We start from the raw sequence: 24,221 nt of genomic DNA, 5'->3' as shown, positions 1-24,221 counted from the left end.
ATCTGTACGCAGTATTCAAGATGTGGGAGTACCATGGATTTATATAAGGGCAATAAGATATTCTCCATCTTATTCTCTATTCCCTTTTTAATGAGTCCTAACATCCTGTTTTGCTTTTTTGACCGTCGCTGCACACTGCTTGGACCTCTTCAGAGAACTATCCACGATGACTCCAAGATCTCTTTCCTGATTAGTTGTAGATAAATTAGCCCCCATCACTAGCCTACTTCTGTCACTAGCCTTAACACTAATGCTTTAGTGGTCTCAGAGGAATGAGCGTCAGAAGTTTCAGTGAGGTTAGCCACTGACAGAGGATTTCACAATGTAAACATCTATTAAAAGTGCTCCCCTGCTTTGTTAGTAAGCTCATGAGAGACCAAGGACTGAAAGGGTTTTAAGAACAAACCTCCTTCCCCCCAGCCCCATCTTATTCTCCCCGGGTTATGCTCTCAAAGGAATGAGGAATGCTGGTAGGATGCTGTTTGGAGCTTGCTCTGCTACTGTCCCGTTGTATCTGATACGTGGAACTGAAAGGACTTTGTGCTCCACAAGAGTCAGTCTTTTCACAGGCAGTAACACTTCTAAATAAAGAAAAAGAGAAGTTGAATAACATCTTTTGAATCTGATGTCCTGGAGGTTGTTTTTCTTGCAGAGTGTAAGAGGTTTGTTTGGTCAGTTTGTGGCATGAAAGGAAGTGATGACCTTGTGTTTCAAGCTCTGCCTTGATAATGTCTTGAACTCTTCCAGCTTGTCAGCTGTGCATTCCAGGACCCCAGTGAGCGTTACAATGTGACTAGCATGGGGGGGGGGGGGAAGAGAAAAATAGCCTGTCCTGAGACAAGGACTTGATCTATATCTTAAAATAGAGCCAAAGAACAAAAAGTCCTATTTCCATCAAAGCTGGCCTGACCAGGAGGTAACAGCAGCACACTGCTTTGCTCACTGGGGTTTAGAAACTTGGAATGCTCCCAGCTGAGAAGAGCTTAACAGTTGGCACAAGTGAGATACTTACGTTGGCAGCTGATTCAAGAACTTTATGCTGCCTGTATCAACCCAAGGCCCTCTTCCCATTTTGGCTTGAGGTACGGTACATTGCCGTGCTGACTGTGACATTGCCATCTTTTCATTGTAACTATTTAATTTACATGATTATTTTTCCCTCATGTTCAGCATATAATGTAGGTAGTTTCCCTTGAGACACTCGATTGGCTGAGGAGGTGAAGCTGGTAACTCAGGAGCAAGATGGAGCCCAGCAATGTTCCTGTAAACTTCAGCACTGTGCTATCAGAGCAAGGAAAAGCTCTGTAAACATATCTCCTCCTTGTGCTCTTGTGTGTAAGCTGCAATCAGTGTCGTTCCAGCTGGAGATTTGATGGGCGTTGCAAACTTTGATCAGAAAACCGGTAAGAAATTGCTCTACAGGCTTTTTTTCATCTTACAAATCTTGACAGGGTCCTTTATCAATATATTGTCAAACTGGTTGGGAGGGTTAACGTAGTTTAACCTCTACTGGGATCTCCTTTCTAAGCATAAGGTTGTAGTATCTAAGGACACATAATTATCTGTGCAAATCCACTAGTCAATGGAGTTGTGTAAGATCCAGGCCGAACTTGGCCCAAGTGTGTGTGTATCAGTGACATCTACTTGCCAGCATATCAGGCCTGTTGAAGTGACTGTTGCCCCTCTGGTGGTGTTTGGAGGCTTAGTGAAGGTATAAGCCCTGGTATTACTCTGGGAAATAATGATTGTCCCATTAGTGCAGGTGCTAACTAGCCTGGAACAGCTGGATCTGAATTCCAGCCCTGCTGCTGACTGAATGCCCAGAACTATTACCAAGTGCAGAACATAATGTGGAGATGGAACTCTGATCCTTTCTGCAGTAGGGCTTTTAATAGGTGTGTGGGAAGCTAGCTCCAATTAATCTTCCAATGGTTGTTCTGTGGAGGAGAATGTCACACTGCTAAGGTTTGTAAAGTCTTGACTACTTTTCTCTCCCCCCCAGTCTCCATTTAAAGTCAAAGTAGTCAGATGTGTGGGCTGAACTGTAACCCAGGTCTGCCACATACCCTTTCTGTGACTGGAGGTGGTGCCTAGCCTCTGGACTTAATTTCCCCATCTGTGAAAAGGCAATAAATACATCTAGCCTGCCAGGTGTGGCCAGAGGATTGTCAAATGTTAACTCCTCTCTTACTCCGATGGCAATGCTGACTTTTTTTTTCTTTGCTTATCTCAATCCTGGGATGCTTCTGCCAATAACACTCAGACCCAGGGAATGCTGGGAGAATGTGTATGAGAGAGACACAGGTTTAACCCTTCCTTTGCTGCATCCTGATTGCTGCCAGACTGTTTCTGGCAGCATCATTGCTTGGAAAGCACGGCAGGAAGCAGGGTGAGCTATTAACCTAGTTTGAGTCCTGGTGATTTACTGTTCAGACTGTAAATTCAGAAAACCTTTCCAGAGTAGAAGGTACAACATCCATCATCTGGCCCCATAGAGGGGAAGAGACATTTACGATGGCTAACCCTGCTGTTGCTACTAGAATTCTTGGCCTCATATAGGAAATCATGTTCTTGGGCACGTGGCCATTATGTGAAATGAAACATTCCCTCTCACAGGCAAAGCGCCTTGAATCCGTGCTCACTCTGGGGCGAAAGAAAAGGAAGTGATCTACCTCAGCCCAAGGCCATTCTCAGGGGTGGCCCAGTGATGAGCGCTCTAGCCCAGGGCTGCATAACAAATGCCACTAATGGATACCTTTGGGTGGTGGTTGTCATGGGGTGAGGGTGCCTCACAAGGGTACTATGTTGATAAATGTCTGGGCAGCTAAGTATTAGCCCAATTGAGGTATCACTCCTCCCTGATGCAGTCAGCCTCCCTTTTCCTCTGCTCCGTGTAACCTCCCCTCGTCATGGGTTGGTTGCGCTCATCGCCAGCAAGCAGCAGAGTGATTGGGATACTCCAAACTGTCAATGCTCCAGGATTTGCAGCTGCCCAACCCTCAATGCACATGCAGCTCTCCCTATGGGAAATGCGGCCCCAGCTAGGCCCAGATTTCATTGTGGCAGGATCAGGGGCGCTCAGAAGTGGTGTCAGGCTGAAAGTGCACCATGGGCCATCCATTGCTCCTCACACTGCTTGTGGTGTTTGGGGACTGGGTGGCTCAAAAGACTGGAGATGGGATATAGAACCCTCCAGCTGGATGCTATCGGATCAAATCCAGGCCTAGTAGCTGTTCAGAAGCCTGTGAAATGAGTTGGTGGGTTCTTAGGCCAGCTTCTAGTCCAAACCTCCATCCTCCTCCTCCCACTGGCACTAATTGCCCTATGTGCTGGCATTCTCCTCTGAGAGGCTGTGGGCTGAATAGACCATAGAGATTGAATTATCCTTTTCCCCTCTGGAGATGCTCCCTGCAGCTCCCCATGCTGCACCAAGTCTGTAGATAGAGAACCTCAGGCTTGCAGTGCTGTCAAGCTGCTGCTCTTCACAGGTGCTAAATTGACAAAAACGAAGTTAAATGCATTGTAACCTCTGCTTTACTGCAGTGATGGCCCGAAATCCCGGGGAGAGGGGTAGCAATGAATGCAGTTTATTGGCTAAACTTATCTTTGGTGTTGGGTTCAAAGTCTATTGGCCAAACTGGGCCCATTATAAAGGTACATCAGAAACACTCCAGTCACCCTGAACTTGGGAAACGATAGACTTGGCTCTGGATTTTGCACCCCGAAAGTCCGGCCTGTTCAGCTCCAGCACGGAGTACGTTTGCTTCAAATGGGACCCAAGGTTTAGTGTTAAATGATTTTAAGTGGGAAATGTTTCTGAGCTGCCCACGCACAGGAATTTCCAAGGCCGGCTCAGTCACGTGCACCTAGCCTTGTGTTGTAGGACTGCAGAACCTGAGTGATATAACACATGGGTGTGGCTGGTAATCGTGCAGCCTCCCAAAGCAAAGCTCCGTAGTTCAGCTGCAGCAAATCTATAACTTAGAGGACAGGCTGTAACAGGATCTGGGAGCTTTGGAAACTTGGCCTCATTTTTATGCACCTCCTATTGCTCCAGGTATTGACAAGTTGACTGAAGACTGGGTCTGAACCGCAGCGAATTTGTCACTGATCGGATTTCTTTTGCACAGGGAAAGATTTTCACGACTTGTTTACACAAGGGGAGTTTGGGCTTTGGAACTGCTACCTCCCTTATCCACAAGCAGCCTTTGTTTAGCACCTTTAATCACAAACCTCCCAAGGTGCAGACACGGAGCAAGCCTCTAGCTTGAGCCCGGTGCCAGGTATTCTAAACTGTAGCATAGAGGTTCTCAATGTAGAGCTTGTAAAGACACTGGTTACACTAAACCAGGGATAGGCAATCTATGGCACAGGTGCCAAAGGCGGCACACGAGCTGATTTTCAGTGGCACTCTCACTGCCCGGGTCCTGGCCACTAGTCCGGGGGCTCCACATTTTAATTTAATTTTAAATGAAGCTTCTTAAACATTTTAAAAACCTTATTTACTTTACATACAACAATAGTTTAGTTATAAATTATAGACATAGAAAGAGACCTTCTAAAAATGCTAAAATGTATTACTGGCACGCGAAACCTTAAATTAGAGTGAATAAATGAAGACTCGGCACACCGCTTCTGAAAGGTTTCCGACCCCTCAACCCCTAAACTGTTCCGCACTAGGAGGGGCAAAGGTCACTGGATCTCAAGGAAAGAGATCAAAAGGTGAATGCAGAAAAACCTGCCCACAGTAATTCACTGCCTTCTGGGTTAAGGGCCAGGCTTCTAATACCTGCCTTCTTTCTTGTGGGCATAGGTTTGTGTCTGCAATGAAGTGCAACTGTAGCTTTGTCTCTCAATCATTATGGGTGCACACCCTCCCACTGAGAGATCGAAAGCAGCCCATTGTGCATCCAAATCAGAGGCTGAGATTTCTCAATCGTAAAACTTGTGCCTGTAATTTAGGCCCAGAATTAAATTGCATCCACAACAAGGAGGCCACTGTAAAAACGAGGTACTAAAATTGCTAGTGGAAATGTGGTAAGACAGAATCTTTGGCAGGACTTCCTGGGAAGTTAAAGAACTCCACCCCCACCTGGCTCCATGGTTGGCTTCGTGCCAGGGTTCAGCGGGGCCATGTCCAGTGACCTATTCTCTCCTACTGGAGGTGGTCCTTCCAGGGCACGGTGGAGGCACATTTGAGAGAGAGAGACGGAGGTTGGAGGAGGCTCCCTATCTGTGTGGGTGTGTTTAGGGTCTAGGAACAGTAATCTGGAGATTTTTACCAGCATGCAATTCACGTTGAAAAAAAATGTTCTTCAAAGTTTATAAACTCTATGGAGGGCGTCCTGCCCCAATGATTGCTGGGCAGGGCATGGGAGCGAGACTGAAATGTTCCCTCTTCTGCCATCCCAACGTATTGAATTTGTGTGACTTGGATACTAAAGCACCAGCTCGCTGCGTACTTTATGGCTTGCCTGTGATATTATCTTGCTCCATTATTAAGCGATATTCTTTGACTTCATTGTGTAGGAAAAAGTGAGCCGGCCACCTGCGTAAACAGCATGAGGCTTACGGCTTTTGTTGTGGTTCCCAAATTTGTTTTCCATTTATTTGGGTTGCCTCTCAACTTGCCTCCAGGAACTAACCCAACAGAGAAACTATAATGAACTGGACAATGCGAAGCATTTCTTTGGCAATGGCCTATCTGTCCATCATTCAGAGTTATGCTCTGAATTTACAGGGGCACAGATGACTCCTGCAGGCTCACAATTGTGACACGTGACATGGGAGCTCAGGTTGCCTGTACAACGAGCTTCCCGTCCCTCAGGCTCAGCTGTTATGCTTTTAAAGGCAGTCAAATAAAATTCTCACAAATTCAGCCCTTTAGCCAGCTCCAAAGGGCAGCTTCATCTTTTCCTTGTTGTAAAGGTAGTTTGGAGAACTCCTCTGTTTAGAACAGGTCCAAACACAGGCTGTGGCAGTGCCGGCTTCTCCTGCTATTGTCCTTTAACCTTGAACTGCTCAAGTGGGGGGTGGGGGAGGATAGTTCTGTCACCACAATCTGTTCAACCCTTGGCACCACTACTGAGGCTGATACCAAGGGAGCCAATTTATGATGCAGGCACCTGTTAGCTGGGGACTGGCTGTACCTCACCATATTAATGTCACACAGGCAGCGATGCAGCCCTACGCTACTGTGGTAATATCTGATCACTACCAAGATAGGCTGTGTTTGAGCTGGCAAGTTAGAGGGGGAAGAGCTCTAGTGTGCCATTCCCAATCCCCTGATCTATTCGGTTCCCCTTCCCCATTTTAACTCTTCCCTGGACACAAGCATGGAATGGACAGGATTAGAGGAGACTGAATCCGGCACTACTTGCAGTTTGTTCCTGCAGTAGCAAACCAGGAGGCAGTGTGGCACAGATCCTGCTGGCATCGGGTTCTAAAACAGAACACACTGTAGCCCTTCTTTCGAAGGTGAACTCCAGCAACGCATCAGATCTCTTTCATTTAATCTCCCCTGTGGCCAGTCTTGAACCTGTCCCTTTTGTCCGAATAACCCTTGTGTGCAAGTTTTCTAGTCAGAATCCCTGACCCCCTCTGTGGTGTTAACTAAAGCTGTGTGAAGAATCATTTTTTCAGTTTTCTGGCTGCACTGGGAAAAAAAAGATTGGATTGACCCAAAATTAAAATGTTTTGGCTTTTCTCAGCACGTCAGAACAAAGTGATTTTCCATTGTTTTGTTTTCAGGCAGTTTTAGCAACCTCTTTTGTTTGGTATGAAAAGCAAAGAACACTTTTAGTTTAGTGACTGGCATGTCCAAGTGGAGGTGTTGCCTGTCTCTTCTACTGCAATATAGCTCCTCACCAGGGCCGTAGGAGACTCAGCTTCAAATTCTCACTCTGCCTCCTTGGGAGCAGGGACTTGACCTACCAATTGCAAGTGTGTCCTACTCACTGGGCTGTAGTGTATTCTAGGGTGGGGTTCTTAATCTCTGCTGTGGAAACTGTTCTGCTCCATAGAAATAGTTAAATATGAATTGGGGGAGAGAGACTACACCCTGGTGGCAGGGCACTTTTGTGGATGAGGAGACGCTGGTTCCTGTCCCCGTTACAATTAATATTTATTTATACAACACCAAAGAGCTTCAACAGGAGAGATTGAGACCCCGCCCCTAAGGCATGTGTGGCCTTGTGGTTAGAGCACTCCCTCAGGATGTGGAAAACCCAAACAAAACTCCTTGCTCCCGCTCCCGCTGCGGGGACTTGAATTCAGATCTCCCATCTCTGGGGTGAGTGCTCCAAACACTGGGATAGAAGGGGACACCCTCCCCCCCACCTCTCCTCAGTTTTGTGAATGGCATGTAACTCCCCTTCTGAATCTAGCCCTTCTCCCACATTTTTTAATGAAAATATTTGGTGAATTCGTGTAGAATTCATGAGTCATTTTGGCTGACAACTGCATTTTTCATTTGCAGCGGTATCTGCCGTGTTGGGCCCGGGATATTCGAGAGACGGGGTGGGTAAGGTCATATTTTATTGAACCAACTTCTGTTGGTGAAAGAGACAAGCGTTTGAGCTCCAGAGCTGCTCTTAAGCTATAAAGCTTGTCTCTTTCACCAACAGAAGCTATTACCTCACCCAGCTTGTCTAGTTGCCAAAAAATGCAGTTATGCAACTTGTCAAAAATAAAAAAAACAACTTCCCTCAGCTCTAGTTTTAACTGCTGGTTATCATTTCTCTCAAAGTCCACATGCCAATGTCAAGTGGCAGTTCCACATTACTGAGAGCGTCGCCTGAGGACAGAGCCTGGACTGAAACTAGCACAGGGAGCAAATAATTTGGAGAAGACCTTATTTGGGATTTAGATGCTATGGCAGCAGGCACTTGATAATCAGAGATGGTGAAGCTTTGCTCTGTAAGGCAGTCTGTTCTAATGTATGGGGGACCCTGCATTGGGTCAGGCTGGTATAGCAGGGCTAGATTTTCTTGTGTCCTACTTAATGGTTAATATAGGTAAAATGCTAAAGATTTCTAATTTGTTTAAGACCCTGGCCAAAGCTAAACACACCAAAGGGGAGTACTGCTTCCTCCTGCCCCTCTCCTCCCTCGAACTTTCCAGGGACATTCTGGCTTCATTTTGGTTGGTCGAGGCCTGAGACATTCGCTGAAATTTACCTCCCACCCCTACCCCCAATCCAAGGTTTATGTGTGACTTTCAGTTCTATAAAGCAGTGGTTCTCAACCTTTCCAGACTACTGTACCCCTTTCAGTTGTCTTTGTCTTGCATACCCCCCAAGTTTCACCTCACTTAAAAACTACTTGCTTACAAAATCAGACATAGAAATACAAAAGCGTCACAGGACATTACTGAAAAATTGCTGACTTTCTCATTTTTACTATAGAATTATAAAATTGGAATATAAATGTTGTACTTACATTTCAGTGTATAGTATATAGAGCCATATAAATAACTCTTTGCATCAAATGTTAGTTCATAGTGACTTCACTAGTGCTTTTTATGTAGCCTGTTGAAAAACTAGGCAAGTATCGAGATGAGTTGATGTGCCCCCTGGAAGGCCTCTGTGTACCGAGTCTACACTTACCCCTGGTTGAGAGCCAGTGCTATAAAGTGAAACTCACCCCTGTGGAGAGGCCACACCAGGCTGTGTTGTTCAGCCCTTAGGATATAGTGTGGTGTGATCTCTGCACTGGAATGAACTTCACCCCCTCAGACGGTTTTACAGTTAATTACTGCTCAGCTTCTATTGTCTCTCGTGACCAAAACTGTAAAACCCAGCCCCATGGCAGCACGTGGTAGGATCGACTGTTGGAATGAGTCAGGCTGAGTTTTGTTGGCATCTTTGACCAAGCTCACTGCGGCGCTGAGTACTAGGCATCCTGCAGCCTTGCTAGCACGTGTCCGTGCATTCTCTGCATCTATTCATTATGTGAATAACTAGCGCTAACTCGCTCAAAGTTAAGTATACATGGGACTCAGCGTAGGAGGGCCACAGCTAACATTTATTTTTAACTTGTTTTAAAAGCGTTTAATTTTAAGAGTTTGACAATCTTGTTCTGGTCAGCAGATTAGTGTCTGTCTGTAAGAATGTTGATGTGATGTTTGGAATGTAACTGGCCATAACAATAGCAGTGCAGAGTTTGAACCAGCTGTCTTCAGTATAAGGACTTCTTATATGTGCCACCCACTGTAGTACTGGCAACAACTTTTCAAATGTGTCTCGTCTCTGGGCGTACTAGTCCGAGGGCCAAGGTGTAAAAAGGGAGCACCACATCTCCCCTACTGATCAGTCCTGTTCCAAGCCATCCAGGGACAGTAGTCTTGAATGGATACACCCGTATGTAACTTACAGCAGTTTTAGTTCAACAAACTGTGATCCTTGTCTTTGTTACTTCCTTACCACTTACTTCCAATCTAGAGGACAAAACATCAGCCTGGGAGTTAGTCCAGCCAAGACAGCAGTCAGGTCTTTAGTTACCTTGACCAAGTTATCTAGCCATTTAGCTTTAGTTTTGCCTTTGGGGATCCTTGATTGAAAGGCACCATGTAAATACAATGTATTAGAAATATAGCAACTTGGAAGCATCTGTTATATGCAATGATGTATCTGTGCTCTGAAATTAGTTTATAGGAGAGGGGAGTGAAGCCAGACACTTTGTAGATTAGAGCTGAGTGATGAACTGTTGTAGTTTTCTAACTCCAGGAATCAGAATTACAGTGCTTAATGTACTTACAACACTACCACAGTAGGAAATAATTCCATAAGCAGAAGGATTGCTAACAATTTATTTCTAAGTCTCCCTATGTATTAAAAATGTACACGAGTTTTTTGCAGAATTTTATAACAAGTATTATTGGAACAGTGTGATCTCAGGGCAGTAAAGCTTTAAATACTGCACTGTTTGAATGGAGAAATCCCAAATGATGATGATCACATTTGTTTAGCCTTGCTCGCTAGTGATGAGCGGGAGTGTCAAGAGATGGAGATTAGGGGGCATTACATTTAAAAGGTTACTGAAGCTCATTTTGGAAACTGCCTTAGAGAAAGAAACACTCTCCCTTTACCCCTTGGTCTTTCTAACTTTGCCTGGTTTGTTGGCTTGGCAGCAGAGCATTCTAGGACATTTGGGGACGCGAGGTTCTTTAATAGTCTTAAGAGTCTTGAATCCTAGTTTTGTGGAGGCCAAGATTAGTTGAGATAATGGCTGATGTGAGCACACAACTTGAAGCTAGGAATCCAGCTAGTTGAGGCTGAGGCAAGAGTTTCATAGGTCAGAGTCAGCTGGGGGCTAGAGGGCAAGTACAATTGATCACAAGGGACCCTTTTGGCCTTAATCTGTGACTCATGGGGAATATTAGTGGCCCTATATAATTTGGGGGTAAGGATAATCCTTATTTGCAAGATAGAAAAGGACCAACAAGTAAAAAAGGAGTTGGGAAAAATGTTTATTTTGAAGTTTCTCAGAGGGATTTTACAAACAATGGAGAGCATTTAAAAAAATTAAGTGATCAAAGTACTTGACAGTGTCCCTTAACTACACGCTAGCCCCTGCACAGAAGAAGAAAAAAAATCACACCAGCAAGGAGGTCAATACTGCAGGAAGAGCAGCTGGCATCTGCATAGTTCTAGTAGGAAAGATTGCAATGCTGTTGCTGCTAGTAATTGTCATCCTGGCATTAATATAAGACAGTGCTGAAGTATGTACACTTATACCTGCAGAAAATAACACGCCAAGTAGATATTGTAGAATAAATTTATTTACCTGAAACAATGAAATTAGGTGTGATGCTTATTGTCAGCATTGAAATAGACAATTGATCTTAACAACTTCTAAAGGTCACATGCAGTTGTTATAACTGACACTTTTTTAGAGAAATGCATCACACAAACACTTGTATTGCACCAACATCTGTCTACTGCTTTAGATTTAATTAAATAAGTTACATTAGTGCAAGAGAGGTATCTTTGCACACAAAAAATAAAAAATCTGAAGTTATGAACCGGAGGCTTACAGTTTAAACATTCAACATCTGTATTTTTTTACTGAATTTATAAATAGTATAGCATATTGTACATAGCTGTTCATAAAGTAGTATGTTTAGATGATACAATACAGAAAGATTTGGCTACTTACAACTGAAGGCATGCATTAGTCTATTATACATTTTATACAGAGAAATATGGAAACTTGGCTGACAGCTCCTTAATTTTGGCCTAATGTTTAAGAATAAACAGTCTTCTCCATGCAGCAAAGAAACCAAACTTCTCTGGAGATTGTTTTCCTGATTCGTTAAGCTATATTGCACATTTGTACATTTGTATAACTGAAGCCCTAATGGTACCACACACTTCCTCCACAGAGCACACAATGAGTTTTGTTTTAGGAAAAGCAGGTTTTTGATTTTTTACATGATACATGCAGAGGTTTTGCCAGATGTGTTGCTAAGACACATGCACGCAACAAAACAACCTTACATTTCTGCAAAATTGTTTAGGAAGTGATTACTCCAGCAATGCTGAAAAGGAAAGAAAAAGGCATCAGTTAGTGAAAGGATGAATAATGCTATATCATTATAAAAGCAAGACTTGTAAGATCAATAGTGAGAGAAGAGAGAATGTTAAGTTGGATAACTGATGTTTTAATTGAAAGGACACTGTCAGGTTTAAAAAACCTGAGCTTAAACACCTTGAGTGAAATCCTGCCCTTATTGAAGTCAGTGACAAAGCGGTAGGGCCAGCATTTGTCACCAAAAGATTGAAGGTGAAAGAGTTAAAACCTAATTTCCTTTCATGTAGTTTTGCATTTCTGTCTGGCCAATGGAAATAGACAAGGCTCTTTTCACTTTCAGGTTCTTATGCACTGACTTAAGGCTTTAATATTTGAACTAACCCCTGCATTAATTTTAAAAAGTTAAAAAAAAAATTGTCATGGAAGTGTCTCTAAAAAAAAATAATAATAATAATTTCAGAAAGTTGCTAAAGTAAGTTTTGGCTCAAAGTTGACCTAAGTGTCCCTTGAATTATCCAGGTTATGCAACTAATTCTGGAAAAAGTCATTAAACTGTATAGATAAGAGGGTTTGTAATAAAATGACTACTTTACCCCGTATTTAAGGATAAAAAACAATATACACCTCTATCCCGATAACACGCTGTCCTCGGGAGCCAAAAAATCTTACCACATTATATCGGAGGTGTACTCTAATTCCCTACAGAGTTCTTAGGACTGCACTGTAAAACACTGCACTTAGCCCCTGTACATTGTAGGCTATGCTGCTAAGAATTTTCAGAGTATGCTTAATATTAATGCAATTAAAGCTGTGATTAGCAGAGATTAGGGAAACAATGGTTAGAAGTGCAAAAGGTAAATGAGACTAGTGCAAGAGAAACAGTCAATTTTGTATCAGATTTACCTCTTTCCCCCTCCCATCTCAGTAAATTCCATCATCCTTCCTGTTTGAGCTGTTTTCTATTATATTCCACTTATCAGCTGTGTTCTTGGAAGAAGCTAGAGGCCTGCTGTACTGCATTTTATCACCATCAATTAAAACCTCATTTTCTTACATTTAAATGTTTATGAAACAGCCTTCCCACAAACATTAGCCATATAGCAATTGTATAGAATGGAATTGTTTTATACAGTATCTTTCATATTTGGTCTCCTGAAGTGTTCTCTAAAGTAATCAGATACCATTCATCTTCCATTTGTGTAGGTAAAATGGAGCCGCCCTTTAAATATGGCTCAGGAATAGCTCTTTGGATAGCTGATATTATTGAGAGGAAATAGCGACAAGAGTCCATGCTATCAAGACATCCGAGTAGCCCTAGACTAGATGCATCCGAACAAGTTACTTCACCAGCATCTTCCCTCCAGCTAGAAGCAACATTAGGTAAGATTTTCAGCATCCCACACAGGGTGCTCTTGTCCCAACCAAAGGGGATGCTTTCAGATTTTGACAAACTTTTTTCCAGCATAAGCCTTAGAAAGTTTTTCTCCGACAAAAGGCACCTCTTTCATCCAGCTCTCTTTCACCTGGCCTGCTACAAACCTAGGTTCCCCTATGCTGCTCGTGCATCTGGGATCCAAAAGATTAAGATTACCAAAGGAGAGCAGTAAGGAACCCAGGGTGCAATGGAGAAAGCTCAGAAGTGTGGAAAGGAAAATGGAAGCAGAGTCAAAAGGCACAGAAGTGTTCAAAGAAACACTGGTGCAGAGTCTGGAAAGGAGAAATGCAAGTTACTTTGCAGTTAATTACTAACAAGCTTCAACAAGATATTTGTCCATGGGATTATGAAGTAGGCTAAATGGATCCCTTGTGAGAGAACACTTCACAGACCTGTGCATATTTCCTTCCCTCTCCCCTCTACAAAATCTACAAAGTTCAGTTAGAAAGAATGTGGAAATTTCTTTTTTAGAAAAATAAACATGCAGTTGACCCACGTAATTGGGACTCAAAAGGAATTCTTCTAATATGAAAGTTTAAATTTTGGCAAGAAAGTCTACTTTCTTAGAAGTAATGCAACTTTGTTTTGCCCAAGCTATTCCTTTGTGGTTGTCAGAACCCTTTCCACTTTTCATCCTTTTGACTAGAGACAAGATCCGAGCCTATCAATGCTGCTTTTTAGTAGGGCTGTCAATTAATCACAGTTAACTCACGATTAACTCAAAAATTATTGTGATTAAAACATTGATTAATCACTCTTAATTGCACTGTTAAACAATAGAATACCAATTGAAATTTATTAGACATTTTGGATGTTTTTCTACATTTTCAAAGTGTACAGTGCTCACTTTATATTTTTATTTTATTACAAAGATTTGCACTATAAAAATGAAACAAAAGAAATAGTATTTTTTCAATTCACCTCATACAAGTACTGTAGTGCAGTCTTTATCGTGAAAGTACAATTTACAAATGTAGATTTGTTACATAACTGCACTCAAAAACAAAACAATGTAAAACTTTAGAGCCTACTTCTTGTTCAGCAATCACTAAGACGACAAGCTCGTTTACATTTATAGGACATAATGCTGCTGTCTTATTTACAATGTCACCTGAAAGTGAGAATAGGCATTCACATAGCACTTTTGTAACTGGCATTGCAAGGTATTTATGTGCCAAACGTTCATATGCCCTTCATGCTTTGGCCACCATTCCAGAGGACATGCTTCAATGCTGATGATACTAGTTTACAAAAAAAGTGTGTTAATTAAATTTGTGACTGAACTCCTTGGGGGATAATTGTACTTCTCCTGTTCTGTTTTACCTGCATTCTGCCATATATTTCATGTTATAGTAGTCTCGGATGATGACCCAGCACATGTTCGTTTTACGAACAATTTCACTGCAGATTTGACAAAACGCAAAGAAGGTACCAATGTGAGATTTCTAAAGACAGCACTCAACCCAAGGTTTAAGAATCTGAAGTGCCTTCCAAAATCTGAGAGAGACGAGGTGTGGAGTATGCTTTCAGAAGTTTTAAAAGAGCAACACTCCAATGTGGAAACTACAGGATCAAACTACCAAAAAAGATGCTGGTGGCATCTGACTCATGTGGAAAATGAATATGCATTGGTCTGCACTGCTTTCAATTTTTGTTGAGCAGAACTGGTCATCAGCCTGGATGCATGTCCCCTGGAATGGTGGTTGAAGCTTGAAGGGACATACAAATCTTTAGTGCATCTGGCACAAAAATATCTTGCAACGCCAGTTACAACAGTGTCATGAGAATGCCTGTTCTCACTTTCAGGTGACATTGTGAACAAAAATCAGGCAGCATTATCTCCTGCAAATGTAACCAAACTTCTTTGAGCGATTGCCTGATCAAGTAGAACTGAGTGGACTTGTAGGTGCTAAACTTTTACATTTTTATTTTTGAATGCAGTTATTTTTTTGTACATAATTCTACCTTTGTAAGTTGCACTTTCATGATAGAGATTGCACTACAGTACTTGTATGAGGGGAATTGAAAAATACTATTTTTTTACTGTGCAAATATTTGTAATAAAAATATAAAGTGAGCACTGTACACTTTGTATTCTGTGTGGTAATTGAAATCAATATATTTGAAAATGTAGGAAACATCCAAAAATATTTAAATAATGGTATTCTTTTGTTGTGTGACAGTGCGCTTAATCGTGATTAATTTTTTTTTTTTTTAATATCACTGGACGGCCCTACTTTAGTTAGCTAGAGAGGAATACTGTAGTCACACAAGTCCTTCCTTTCTTCCTCACTGATTCCTTATGCTACTTTTGCTCCCTCTGTAACACTTGCAAAGGGAAGTTGGGCGGCCAGCAGACCAAGATAGTTCACTATGGTATCCTAAATTCTCCCTTTCTAATTCCGCATTCAAGTGGCTTTGAGCCATCCTAACTTTTGAGCAGCCTCTTATGACACAAGATATCTTAAAGATTAAGTTGGACATTGTCAAGTGTGGATTAAGGAAGCATTCTCAAAATTGAAGCCCAGGGTCAGAGGCTGTAGAGCACAAACCATAGCTCCCTGTTGGGCATCTGCTTAAGCTGGCTCGCTCAGGAGCATGAAGGCAAACATTCATCCAGCAGAAGGAACAATCAGTCTGATGGACCTTGAAGCTTGGCAGACCTAGGCCTCAGGCATCTTAAGTCCCTCTCTGGTGACAACTCTCGGAAGGATAGAGGGTAAGATTCCTTAGGCTTTAATAATAGCAGCTGCCTTTGCCTTTGAAATAGCAGAGATGGGGTAGAATCTGCACTTGCTTCAAGTTAAATTTTTCACAATTAATGCTCGCTCATTTAACTGGTAGAGTGCTTTCATGCTCCAACTTTAGATGATGCCCCTAACATATTGCTAGAGCATAGAACCTCAGGTTTAAAGAAAAAGTTGAAGTCAACCCAGGTTTTTCCTCCTCTGTTCAGCCTGCTCCACCCCACAATCCAGATTTCCTACCTTCACCCTTAAGTGCCCAGTTTACATGCTGCTCTCTGTGCAGGAGCAGGGTTGCACACTGCTTCTAAAATCATGCAAGGAGGTCATTGGAGATGCATGAAACTCCCTTAAGATGGTGGGCAGTCTGCTTTAGAAACAGAAGCTTCCCCTCCCCACCCCCCAAAAAACCCAACACCACAACCCCTACCAACCAACCTTTCAAAATCCTTGTTTTGCAATGGACAATCTTTGAAACCCTTAAAGTGTTCACTGTTGGTGCACTATTTAAATTCACAATGTTTAAAGGAAAAAGGCAAGTTTTGCTATTATCTAAACATTAAAGATGCTGACACTACAGAAAACCTTAAATGTTATCTCCCCCCCCAAAAAAAGCCCCCAACACCAACCCTCCCCACATGTAAACCTCAAATGGATTTGGTTTTAAGTGACCAGAACAATTTAATGGCCTATTAACTTCTGTAAAAGCCAGTCATGTCCTCAGAGGATGGTTTGGTGAAATAGATGGAAAAGTTGTCCCAAAAGCAAGTAAGTTTTGTATCAATAGTATTCCTGAAGTTACACACACACACAACCCACTGCCACTGGCTTGTATTTAAAATGCTTGGATTGTATGTGCCCCTTGTTCCAGGATTTGTGGATCTGACATTCCAAAGGTTGAACACTTATAGGTCCCCCTGAAGCTCTGGGTGCAGATAACATTTCTGGAAACAGGCCCTATCTTTATAACTAAATACCTTTATAACATCAAGTTCAACTTTAGCAAATGGGGTTAATTAATTGTAGTTTTAATTATAAGGCAGTCCAGATTAGTGGTTTTAGTGACAGTGTGCGTCCTAATGGCCTAATCCAGAGAATATCATTTTATATTAGGGAAGTTGCTGTGGAAAACTGTTCCCTGTCTTCCAAGAAGCAGGTACTCCCTTCTGAATTGTGAATGCTGATAAGGCATTCTAAGTTTACACTGCCCCATGGATGTAGTTGTAAGTCACTAGTTCTTGGGAAGGATGTGCATCTCGCTGCAAGGAGAGATCCTTCCATCAGCCACACTAACGGCATTCGGCACAATACTAAAAAGTACATTAGTTAAGTGTTCAGGGACTTGTACTCTCCTACCAGATGACACTGATCTGATGAAACACCCCACAGTGAGCCACTCTCACTAAATAGAAGAGGCTTTGCTGGCACACTAGTACTATTTCAAACAGGACTACATTATTGCTAAGGCCCTACCAAATTCATGGTCCATTTTGGTCAATTTCAGGATCATAAGCTTTTAAAAATCTTAAAATTTAATTTCAGCTGTAGATCCTGACCCAAAAGGAGTTGTAAGGGGGGGGGGGGGGGGCACAAGGTTATTGTAGGGGGTTTGTAGTACTCCTACCCTTACTTCTGCACTACTGCTGGCAGCAGTGCTGCCTTCAGAGCTGGGCAGCTGGAGAGTGGTAGCTGCTGACTGGAGGCCTAGCTCTGAAGGCAGAGCTGTTGCCAGCAGCAGTGCAGAAGGATGGCATGGTATGGCCCCCTTTGAAGGCCCAGCTCTGCAGAAAGCAGCACAAAAGTAAAGGTGGCAATACCCTACCCTGCCATCCTTACTTCTGCGCTGCTGCTGGCCGTGGCTCTGCCTTCAGAGCTGGGTTCCCAGTCAGCAGCCACCACTCTGGCCGTCCAGCGCTGAAGGCAGCCGTGCAGAAGTAAGGGTGGTGTGGTATAGTATTTGTCACCTTTACTTCTGTGCTGCTGCTGGTGGGCGCTGCTTCAGAGCTGGGTGCCCGGCCAACAGCCACAGTTCTCTGGATGCCAAGCTCTGAAGGCAGCAGCACAGAAGTAAGGGTGGCAATACCATGACCCCCCTAAGATAACCTTGCAACCCCCCTGAAACTCCTTTTTGGGTCAGGACCTCCACTTTGAGACACACGGGTCTCTCCCTGTGAAATTTGTACAGCATGGGGTAAAAGCACACTAAGGATCAGATTTCACAGGGAGAGACGAGATTTCATGGTCAGTGACGTGTTTTTCAAGGCGGGGAGTTTGGTAGGGCCCTAATCATTGCGCGCTAGGAAAGTTTGAGGGTGTCAACATGATCTACCAAGGCAGCTAAGAGTAACAGTACACAGTGCTCTGCAATTTACACCCTCTGATGCACATTGCCACACTGTGTAGACAAGCCCTTGGTCTGCATATAGGAGGGACAACAACTAGTTGGGACTCATGTGCTGTGATTTCAGAGTGGTTTTATTTTATATTTATTGTATTTTGGGGGCATTTAGGCTTCTGCATCTGAAACCAGGTGAAAGCATGGAACCTACATTATCCATACCCTTCTGGAGCAGCTCAGAGTTCTTTGGTGCCTTGATTTAATTGATCAGTTACCTTCAGCAAAGTAAGTTGAAAAGTAGTGGCCCAACTGCTATTAAACAGATTTAAACCAACACACCATCAGCCATTTGACAAAGCCACTCTGCCCCCAGTGCTGCTCTCAAAAGCTCTGCTCTGATCTGGCTGAGGTGAACAGGAATGTTCCTTTTTGTCTTTTCACATGAACATTGTACAAAGAAAGCGTTTCCATTCAATGGAAACAATGGATTGTTCTGTTACAAAGTGAGCACTCTAGGTACCTGAGAACATAATTGGAATGGATACAGTCAGCTGGGAAGCAGCATTTCACATTTTCTATGGTGGGTGTATGTCTTCAGAATAAAGCAATGTCTGATCATAAGCATCAATATATTTTGCATTAATGCTTGGGTATCAAATTCAGACAGCAGCTGTCAATGGATTTGAAAAAGCTTACAGTTGACTTGACCCAAGTGTGGGGTAAAGTTGGGCAAGAGCTCTAATTTCTTGCTGCACTGAAGCTGCTGGTCCCAAAAAGAACTGATCCTGAATGTAAAGCAATTTGCTTCAATAAATCTGGGCCTCATACTATAGGATGCATAGTCTAAAATGGTGATAATAATGTAGCACAGCAGAGGCTGACAAGACACAGCATGGAATGAAAGAAATTACTATTTATTCTTTGACAGGTATACAGCATATGCCATTTTACAGCAAGTCACCACTGGGATGGTGAAATGGAAGAGAAATACTCACTTTAGTCGATGAACGTTGGAAGGCATTGGAGAAAAACACCACAGTTAGGACTGTTAATGACTTACACATTGTTGATACAGGACTGAATTTGAAAACATGCTCTAACATTTATCATAATATAATGAAGGTGGTTAGTGCCACATTAAAATAAAAATAGTTCTATACAATATGTTCATTTGGTCATGTGCTATTTACAGATTTTACAAAAACACACACGAGCTTGTTATTTCTCTAAGTCAAGCTAGAACAAGGCCAGCAGAGTAACTCAAAATGTGTAACTGATCAGTGCCCCAACTAAAAGTGTAAGAAATCCAATTTCTAACTATGCAGTGCAAGTTATTTTTTCCAGGTCACATTACAAAAGCCCTGATCTAAGACTGAAAAACATCTGACACACGTAAATAAGGTATTAAAAACGGAACTTAAGCCATCTTTTAGAGTTAAAAAAAAGAAATAGAATTTTCTTTGTCCATTTAAAAGTTTAAGCTAGACTGAAGTAGTGCCCTCTCTCCCTCCCCCCCAGTAAAGTGGGCAACACTGGCAAAACAAGGTTTGTTATAATAAAATACATTAGACATTTAAATAAATAACCTTAAAATACTACGTGTGTTGAAGGGATGACAGAAGAACCCAGCAGGTTCCACCTGGAATTATGTTTTCTGCACAAGCATGACTAGGCATACTCTACCTCTTACAAAGACTAGGGTAAACAAGACAGTCAGGAACCTAAGATGAGGGGGCATAAGGAGGGACAAAAACAAAACAAAAAAACCACTGACTGAGGTAGCAGTACTCTCTGCCCAGTGCAGAAAAATCGGCTTATGAATAAAAAAAACTGATATCAACTTAAGTTCAGATGATCATGCAAGAGACAGACAGTTGCATGCTTTTTTAGTTTTAGAAAACACATTCATTCCCTAAAATCTGCTACCAATTTAGTTTGATAGTGTCTGCTGGCTCAAAAAAAAGTTTTGTTTTGTTTTTTTACAAGGATGAATAGACTATTAAACAGAACACTGTACATGCTTTTCATCTACAAAAAAATATTTGCATAAAATAGTGTTAGTTCTCTGTACATGTCAATGGACACTTTAGTTGTGTATAAAAGAGGAAAATATTGCCCCCACTGGAGTCAGAAAAAGCAAAACACAAAATCTAGAGTATGAAACCTCCATCACCGGCAAATATGTTCATGTGAAAAATTCAGCAGAAATCGACAGTTGCTTTAAACAATAAAAAAATTGATTAAGTTAAACATCTTTATGTAAAAGCATCACTCTGTCAGTCAAGACCAGAACATATCACTAAAGTTAGTGTCTGTACTGTAAAGCCAGATAAGCAAGGGCATAGTAATGAGCACAAATGGCCAGGAAATCCCTTCGGTGCATGCTGACAAAGAACATGGTTTGGTTGCAGGCTTCACGCAATCTTTACCAGGTTCCAGGTAGTTACGGGCCGCAAACTTAAGGGTCTCATCCAGCAGAATTACAGGTAGTGAGATTTTCAACACCATCAGCCACTGTGTCACATTCAGAGGTGTGATTTGGAAGATGAGCTGTGGAAGAGAAGCCAAACATTAAATCCTTTTATTTATACACACAAAATAAATAAATAAAAATCTCAGTGTTTTTTCTTCTTTGAAATTTAAGGTATTATTACAGACAAGTAGTTTTGCCAATCTTGTCTTTGCACATAGCTTGCACCCAATTAACACGTTTACTTACCGGCAGTGGTTCTACATAAAGGATAAGAAAATGGAGTGACATGGACAAACAAATAGAACCCAGCAGCCAGATATTCTCCCATGGAGGCATTCTCATTAAGGACTGGTTTTCTGATAAACTGTAACAGAAACAATGCATACATAAGACATTAGAATAGGACATTCAACAAGGCACATTAGGCATCTTAGCAGGCCATAATTCTGTGCCCATGAGGTAAGAGTATTTAAGAACAAGACAGTTAGGGGGCTGCTGACACTTTTGGTCACTAATCAGTGTTCAGATTATTAAAGGTTGTTTTAAAAGTAACTAGTTGCTGTATTAGATAAAAAGATGTTACACAATACTTCAAAGAGCTAACAGGGTTACACTGCTTTGAGTATTAGACTGCATTTTAAACTAAAATTACTGTCCATCTTAATTAGCAGAGAGTTTATACAAGATTACAGTTAGCACAAGAATATTAAAATGGGCCTATTTAATACATCTAAAACACAAACAACACTTTTGTTTAAATCAGTTTTCTGTGCAGGTTCAATTTAAGTTTTGGCTATACCAGAGGAGGTTTTTGTGCTGCAATATAGAGTTTAGGAAGAGGAATCTCAGATGTAGAGTATTTTAAATGTAGAGCGAATGCACCATCCTTAATTTTCAAGTTATGATTTTTTTTTTAATTTAACTGACCTCCAATTTGTTTCTTCAAATACCCTTGGCATATTGTGCTATTTAGAGATTTCCATTTATAATTTAGTATTAATTAGCTGAGGCACGCTCCCTTAGGGCAGGAAAAACTATTTCCCATATATTTAACAGTCTTATTTTAGGTCTCCTTAATATCACTCTATAGCAGAAGTATGAGGGATAATCTGATTGATGAGGCTTAAATTAAACAGTGGAAAATATCCTAGCAGTCTAATGCCAAAGCCCCAAGTGTGAATTGAAGGATTTAAAAGGATACCTCTGCTTAGAGCGCAAGATCTCAAATGTGATCTAGGAAAAACTATCCTTTGGCCTTCAATATACAAACTCAGGAATTCACCATTCCCTCACTATAATCTCTAGATATCTATTACTTATGTGTCCTTTCTTAATGCATAGACTGTTTGCTATATAAAACTTGATAATTTCAGGCAAAAAGCTCTAAGTGAATCTCAGCTTTCTACTTCTGACATAACTAACCTGTTGAGAGCATTACACATCTCTATTGTGACCAGAACGGAAAGTGCCATTGTCATTGGGTATGGCGATTCAAAGACCACACAGTCTACATCTGTGAATTCTGGGTTGTCCTCGTTGCACTGTAGGAAATGACTCTACAACAGAATAAAACAAGCACTCATTATTTCAACAATGATGATTACCTATTTACAAAAAAATTAAAGTGGGATGGTGCAGCAGTCCAGCACTAGGATTATAAAAGCCTGTGCCTAGAGAGGCCAACATCAGGAAGAATTACTTTTGACTTCATCTCTGATTCAAACAATTCACATAAATTTGATATGTATAGAAACTTTCCATAAAAAAAAAAATTGGTAATTACAAAAAAAAATGAAAGACACCTATTTCCTTCAAAAACAGTTTAAAGAAAGTCTCTGGTATTCTACCTTTCAGCTTTTTATAGCTATTAACTCTGAATAAGCAGGATTATTTAATACAATTAAAGATGGTCCTTCTGCAGCTATTCTTTGACATGAAAATGTAGAGCATACAGTAAGTACCAACATATTATGTTACATTCAGTAAGTTTATATATTTTTGCAGGCTTTCTAAAGTAAATTAAACTGAATAATACCAGCTGGTAATAGGTAACTCTGGGGCCACCATCAGCAGCAATGAACCACCACGCAGCAGCACCCACTGTTGCAGCTCCAACATAACCTTAAAGAAAAGAGACGCAATTTGTTTTTCTAGATTATGAATAGTACGTATGACACAGTCTTGTTAACCTCACTTGAACTTCCTCCTCTACCATCCCTTGGGCACACACATACGCAATGTAGCCTTTGCCCCTTTCCCGTAGAAGGAATCTGCTTTTAAACTGCCAAGTCACCATAATTGGAATCTGTCCAATTGTAAAGATCTTTTATGTGTTTATTGTAATTTAGGGCATACAGAGAATTCAACCCTGGGCATGGCTCTGGAAAGTTAAACATTTAATATATTTAGCAGAAAATAAATCCTAACTTCTCACTTTCCACTAAAAAAAGTATGAGTAATTAACTCTGTTCTACAGAGACAAAGTACAAATATGAATGTGCTGCAGAACAATTTGGTTAGATATTCATGACAGATGTGGCCAAACCATTGTCATTTGCTGATTGAAAGAAAGGTTCTAGATACCAGGTGGTAGCCTTCTGCTCCAAATCTGGCTTCTTCATTACTAAATCAACAAGCATCTTGCATTTCTCAGTCTCTGAAGACAGTTAAGTAGCAATCCCAACCTGTCCTCAGCGGGAAGAGAGTATGTGGGGTGGAGAGGGAAAGATTGGGATGGGTCACAGGAAGGGGAAGGGCATGTTGTAGGAGAGGAGAGTGTGCGCTATCTAGGTGGAAACAAGTGTTCTGGACAGAGAACTCTAATTTAGCTTGAGCACATATGTCTACTGTGGGGTTCCTTCCTGTGAAACATTTAGCACTGGGCACTGCCACAGACAGGCTATTGGACTAGATGGACCTCAGGTCTAATCCAATGTAACAACAATTCCTACATTCTGAGATCAGATTATAAAAGGTTTAAGTTTGAACCAGCAGTAACACATGACGTGACAGTGTTAAGGAGCCCATACATGCACTGCTTTGCCTCATACCCATAAGACTTAAAACGAGGGCACTAGGACTACAGGAGGTGTACTGGAAGTACTGGTAAATCTATTGGATAATTGATGGAATAAAGATTAAAAGGAGTGTGCTAGTTCAGCAGTACACTGTGCTAGCCTTCAAGACCCTAAAACATAACTGAAGGCCATATAAATTCCATGCAAGTTCCAACAAGTCATTCTACATTACAAACAGTTAAAAAGAAAAGCTAGTGAGCTACTCACATCCAATAGCCAGGTAACGGAAGAAGAGCCATCCGCTGATCAGGGGCTCTTTAGGATTACGGGGTGGCTTATCCATGATGTCTAAATCGGGAGGATTGAAGCCCAGAGCAGTGGCAGGGAGACCATCCGTTACAAGATTTACCCATAACAGCTGGACGGGAATTAAAGCTTCAGGGAAACCCAGAGCAGCAGTTAAGAAGATACTACAAAAAGGAACAAGTACAAAATTGTCTGTGGCCACGTTAAACCAAACATATTATAAATACTCATCTACGTTTAGTTTTTAAATAATTCTGTTCCTTAGTAACTGGCAACGAAAAATTATGCTGTGTCTCATTATTTAATACTGGAAGCTAAATAGTCACATTGAGATAGCTAGGAATGTACATGCATTTTATAGCCAACAATAACTGAAT

At 41.6% G+C, this 24,221-nt stretch overlaps 1 protein-coding gene and 1 long non-coding RNA gene across 4 annotated transcripts in view; one reads left to right on the top strand and one right to left on the bottom strand.

Annotated features, from left to right (window-relative positions):
* The first annotated feature begins 4 nt into the window (after positions 1-4).
* On the top strand, positions 5-19,811 carry LOC117888309. 2 transcript variants are annotated; one of them, XR_004648298.1, is made up of 5 exons: positions 5-1,082; positions 1,171-1,403; positions 12,735-12,911; positions 18,221-18,333; positions 18,977-19,811. It is a non-coding gene; the product is annotated as an uncharacterized LOC117888309 (long non-coding RNA). The 2 variants fall into 2 exon arrangements; XR_004648297.1 differs by having other exon boundaries at positions 7-1,403.
* The window catches only part of ATP2A2 (ATPase sarcoplasmic/endoplasmic reticulum Ca2+ transporting 2), a 75,135-nt gene continuing 61,675 nt past the window's right edge, over positions 10,762-24,221 (bottom strand). Inside the window, exons 16-21 of one of the 2 annotated variants that reach the window (XM_034791585.1) lie at positions 23,806-24,008; positions 22,557-22,642; positions 21,944-22,077; positions 20,768-20,885; positions 20,478-20,598; positions 10,762-11,538 (exon numbers count right to left, since the gene is read on the bottom strand). In XM_034791585.1, coding sequence (XP_034647476.1) covers positions 11,525-11,538; positions 20,478-20,598; positions 20,768-20,885; positions 21,944-22,077; positions 22,557-22,642; positions 23,806-24,008 — 676 coding nt within the window. In that variant the 3' untranslated portion in view covers positions 10,762-11,524. Of the gene's footprint in view, positions 11,539-18,941; positions 20,599-20,767; positions 20,886-21,943; positions 22,078-22,556; positions 22,643-23,805; positions 24,009-24,221 lie in introns of those variants that run through there. The other variant, XM_034791584.1, reaches the window with a different exon arrangement.

This window comes from Trachemys scripta, chromosome 15 (genome assembly GCF_013100865.1).
Source record: "Trachemys scripta elegans isolate TJP31775 chromosome 15, CAS_Tse_1.0, whole genome shotgun sequence".
Taxonomy (NCBI): Eukaryota; Metazoa; Chordata; order Testudines; family Emydidae; genus Trachemys; species Trachemys scripta.
This window is presented reverse-complemented; position numbering and strand designations above follow the sequence as displayed.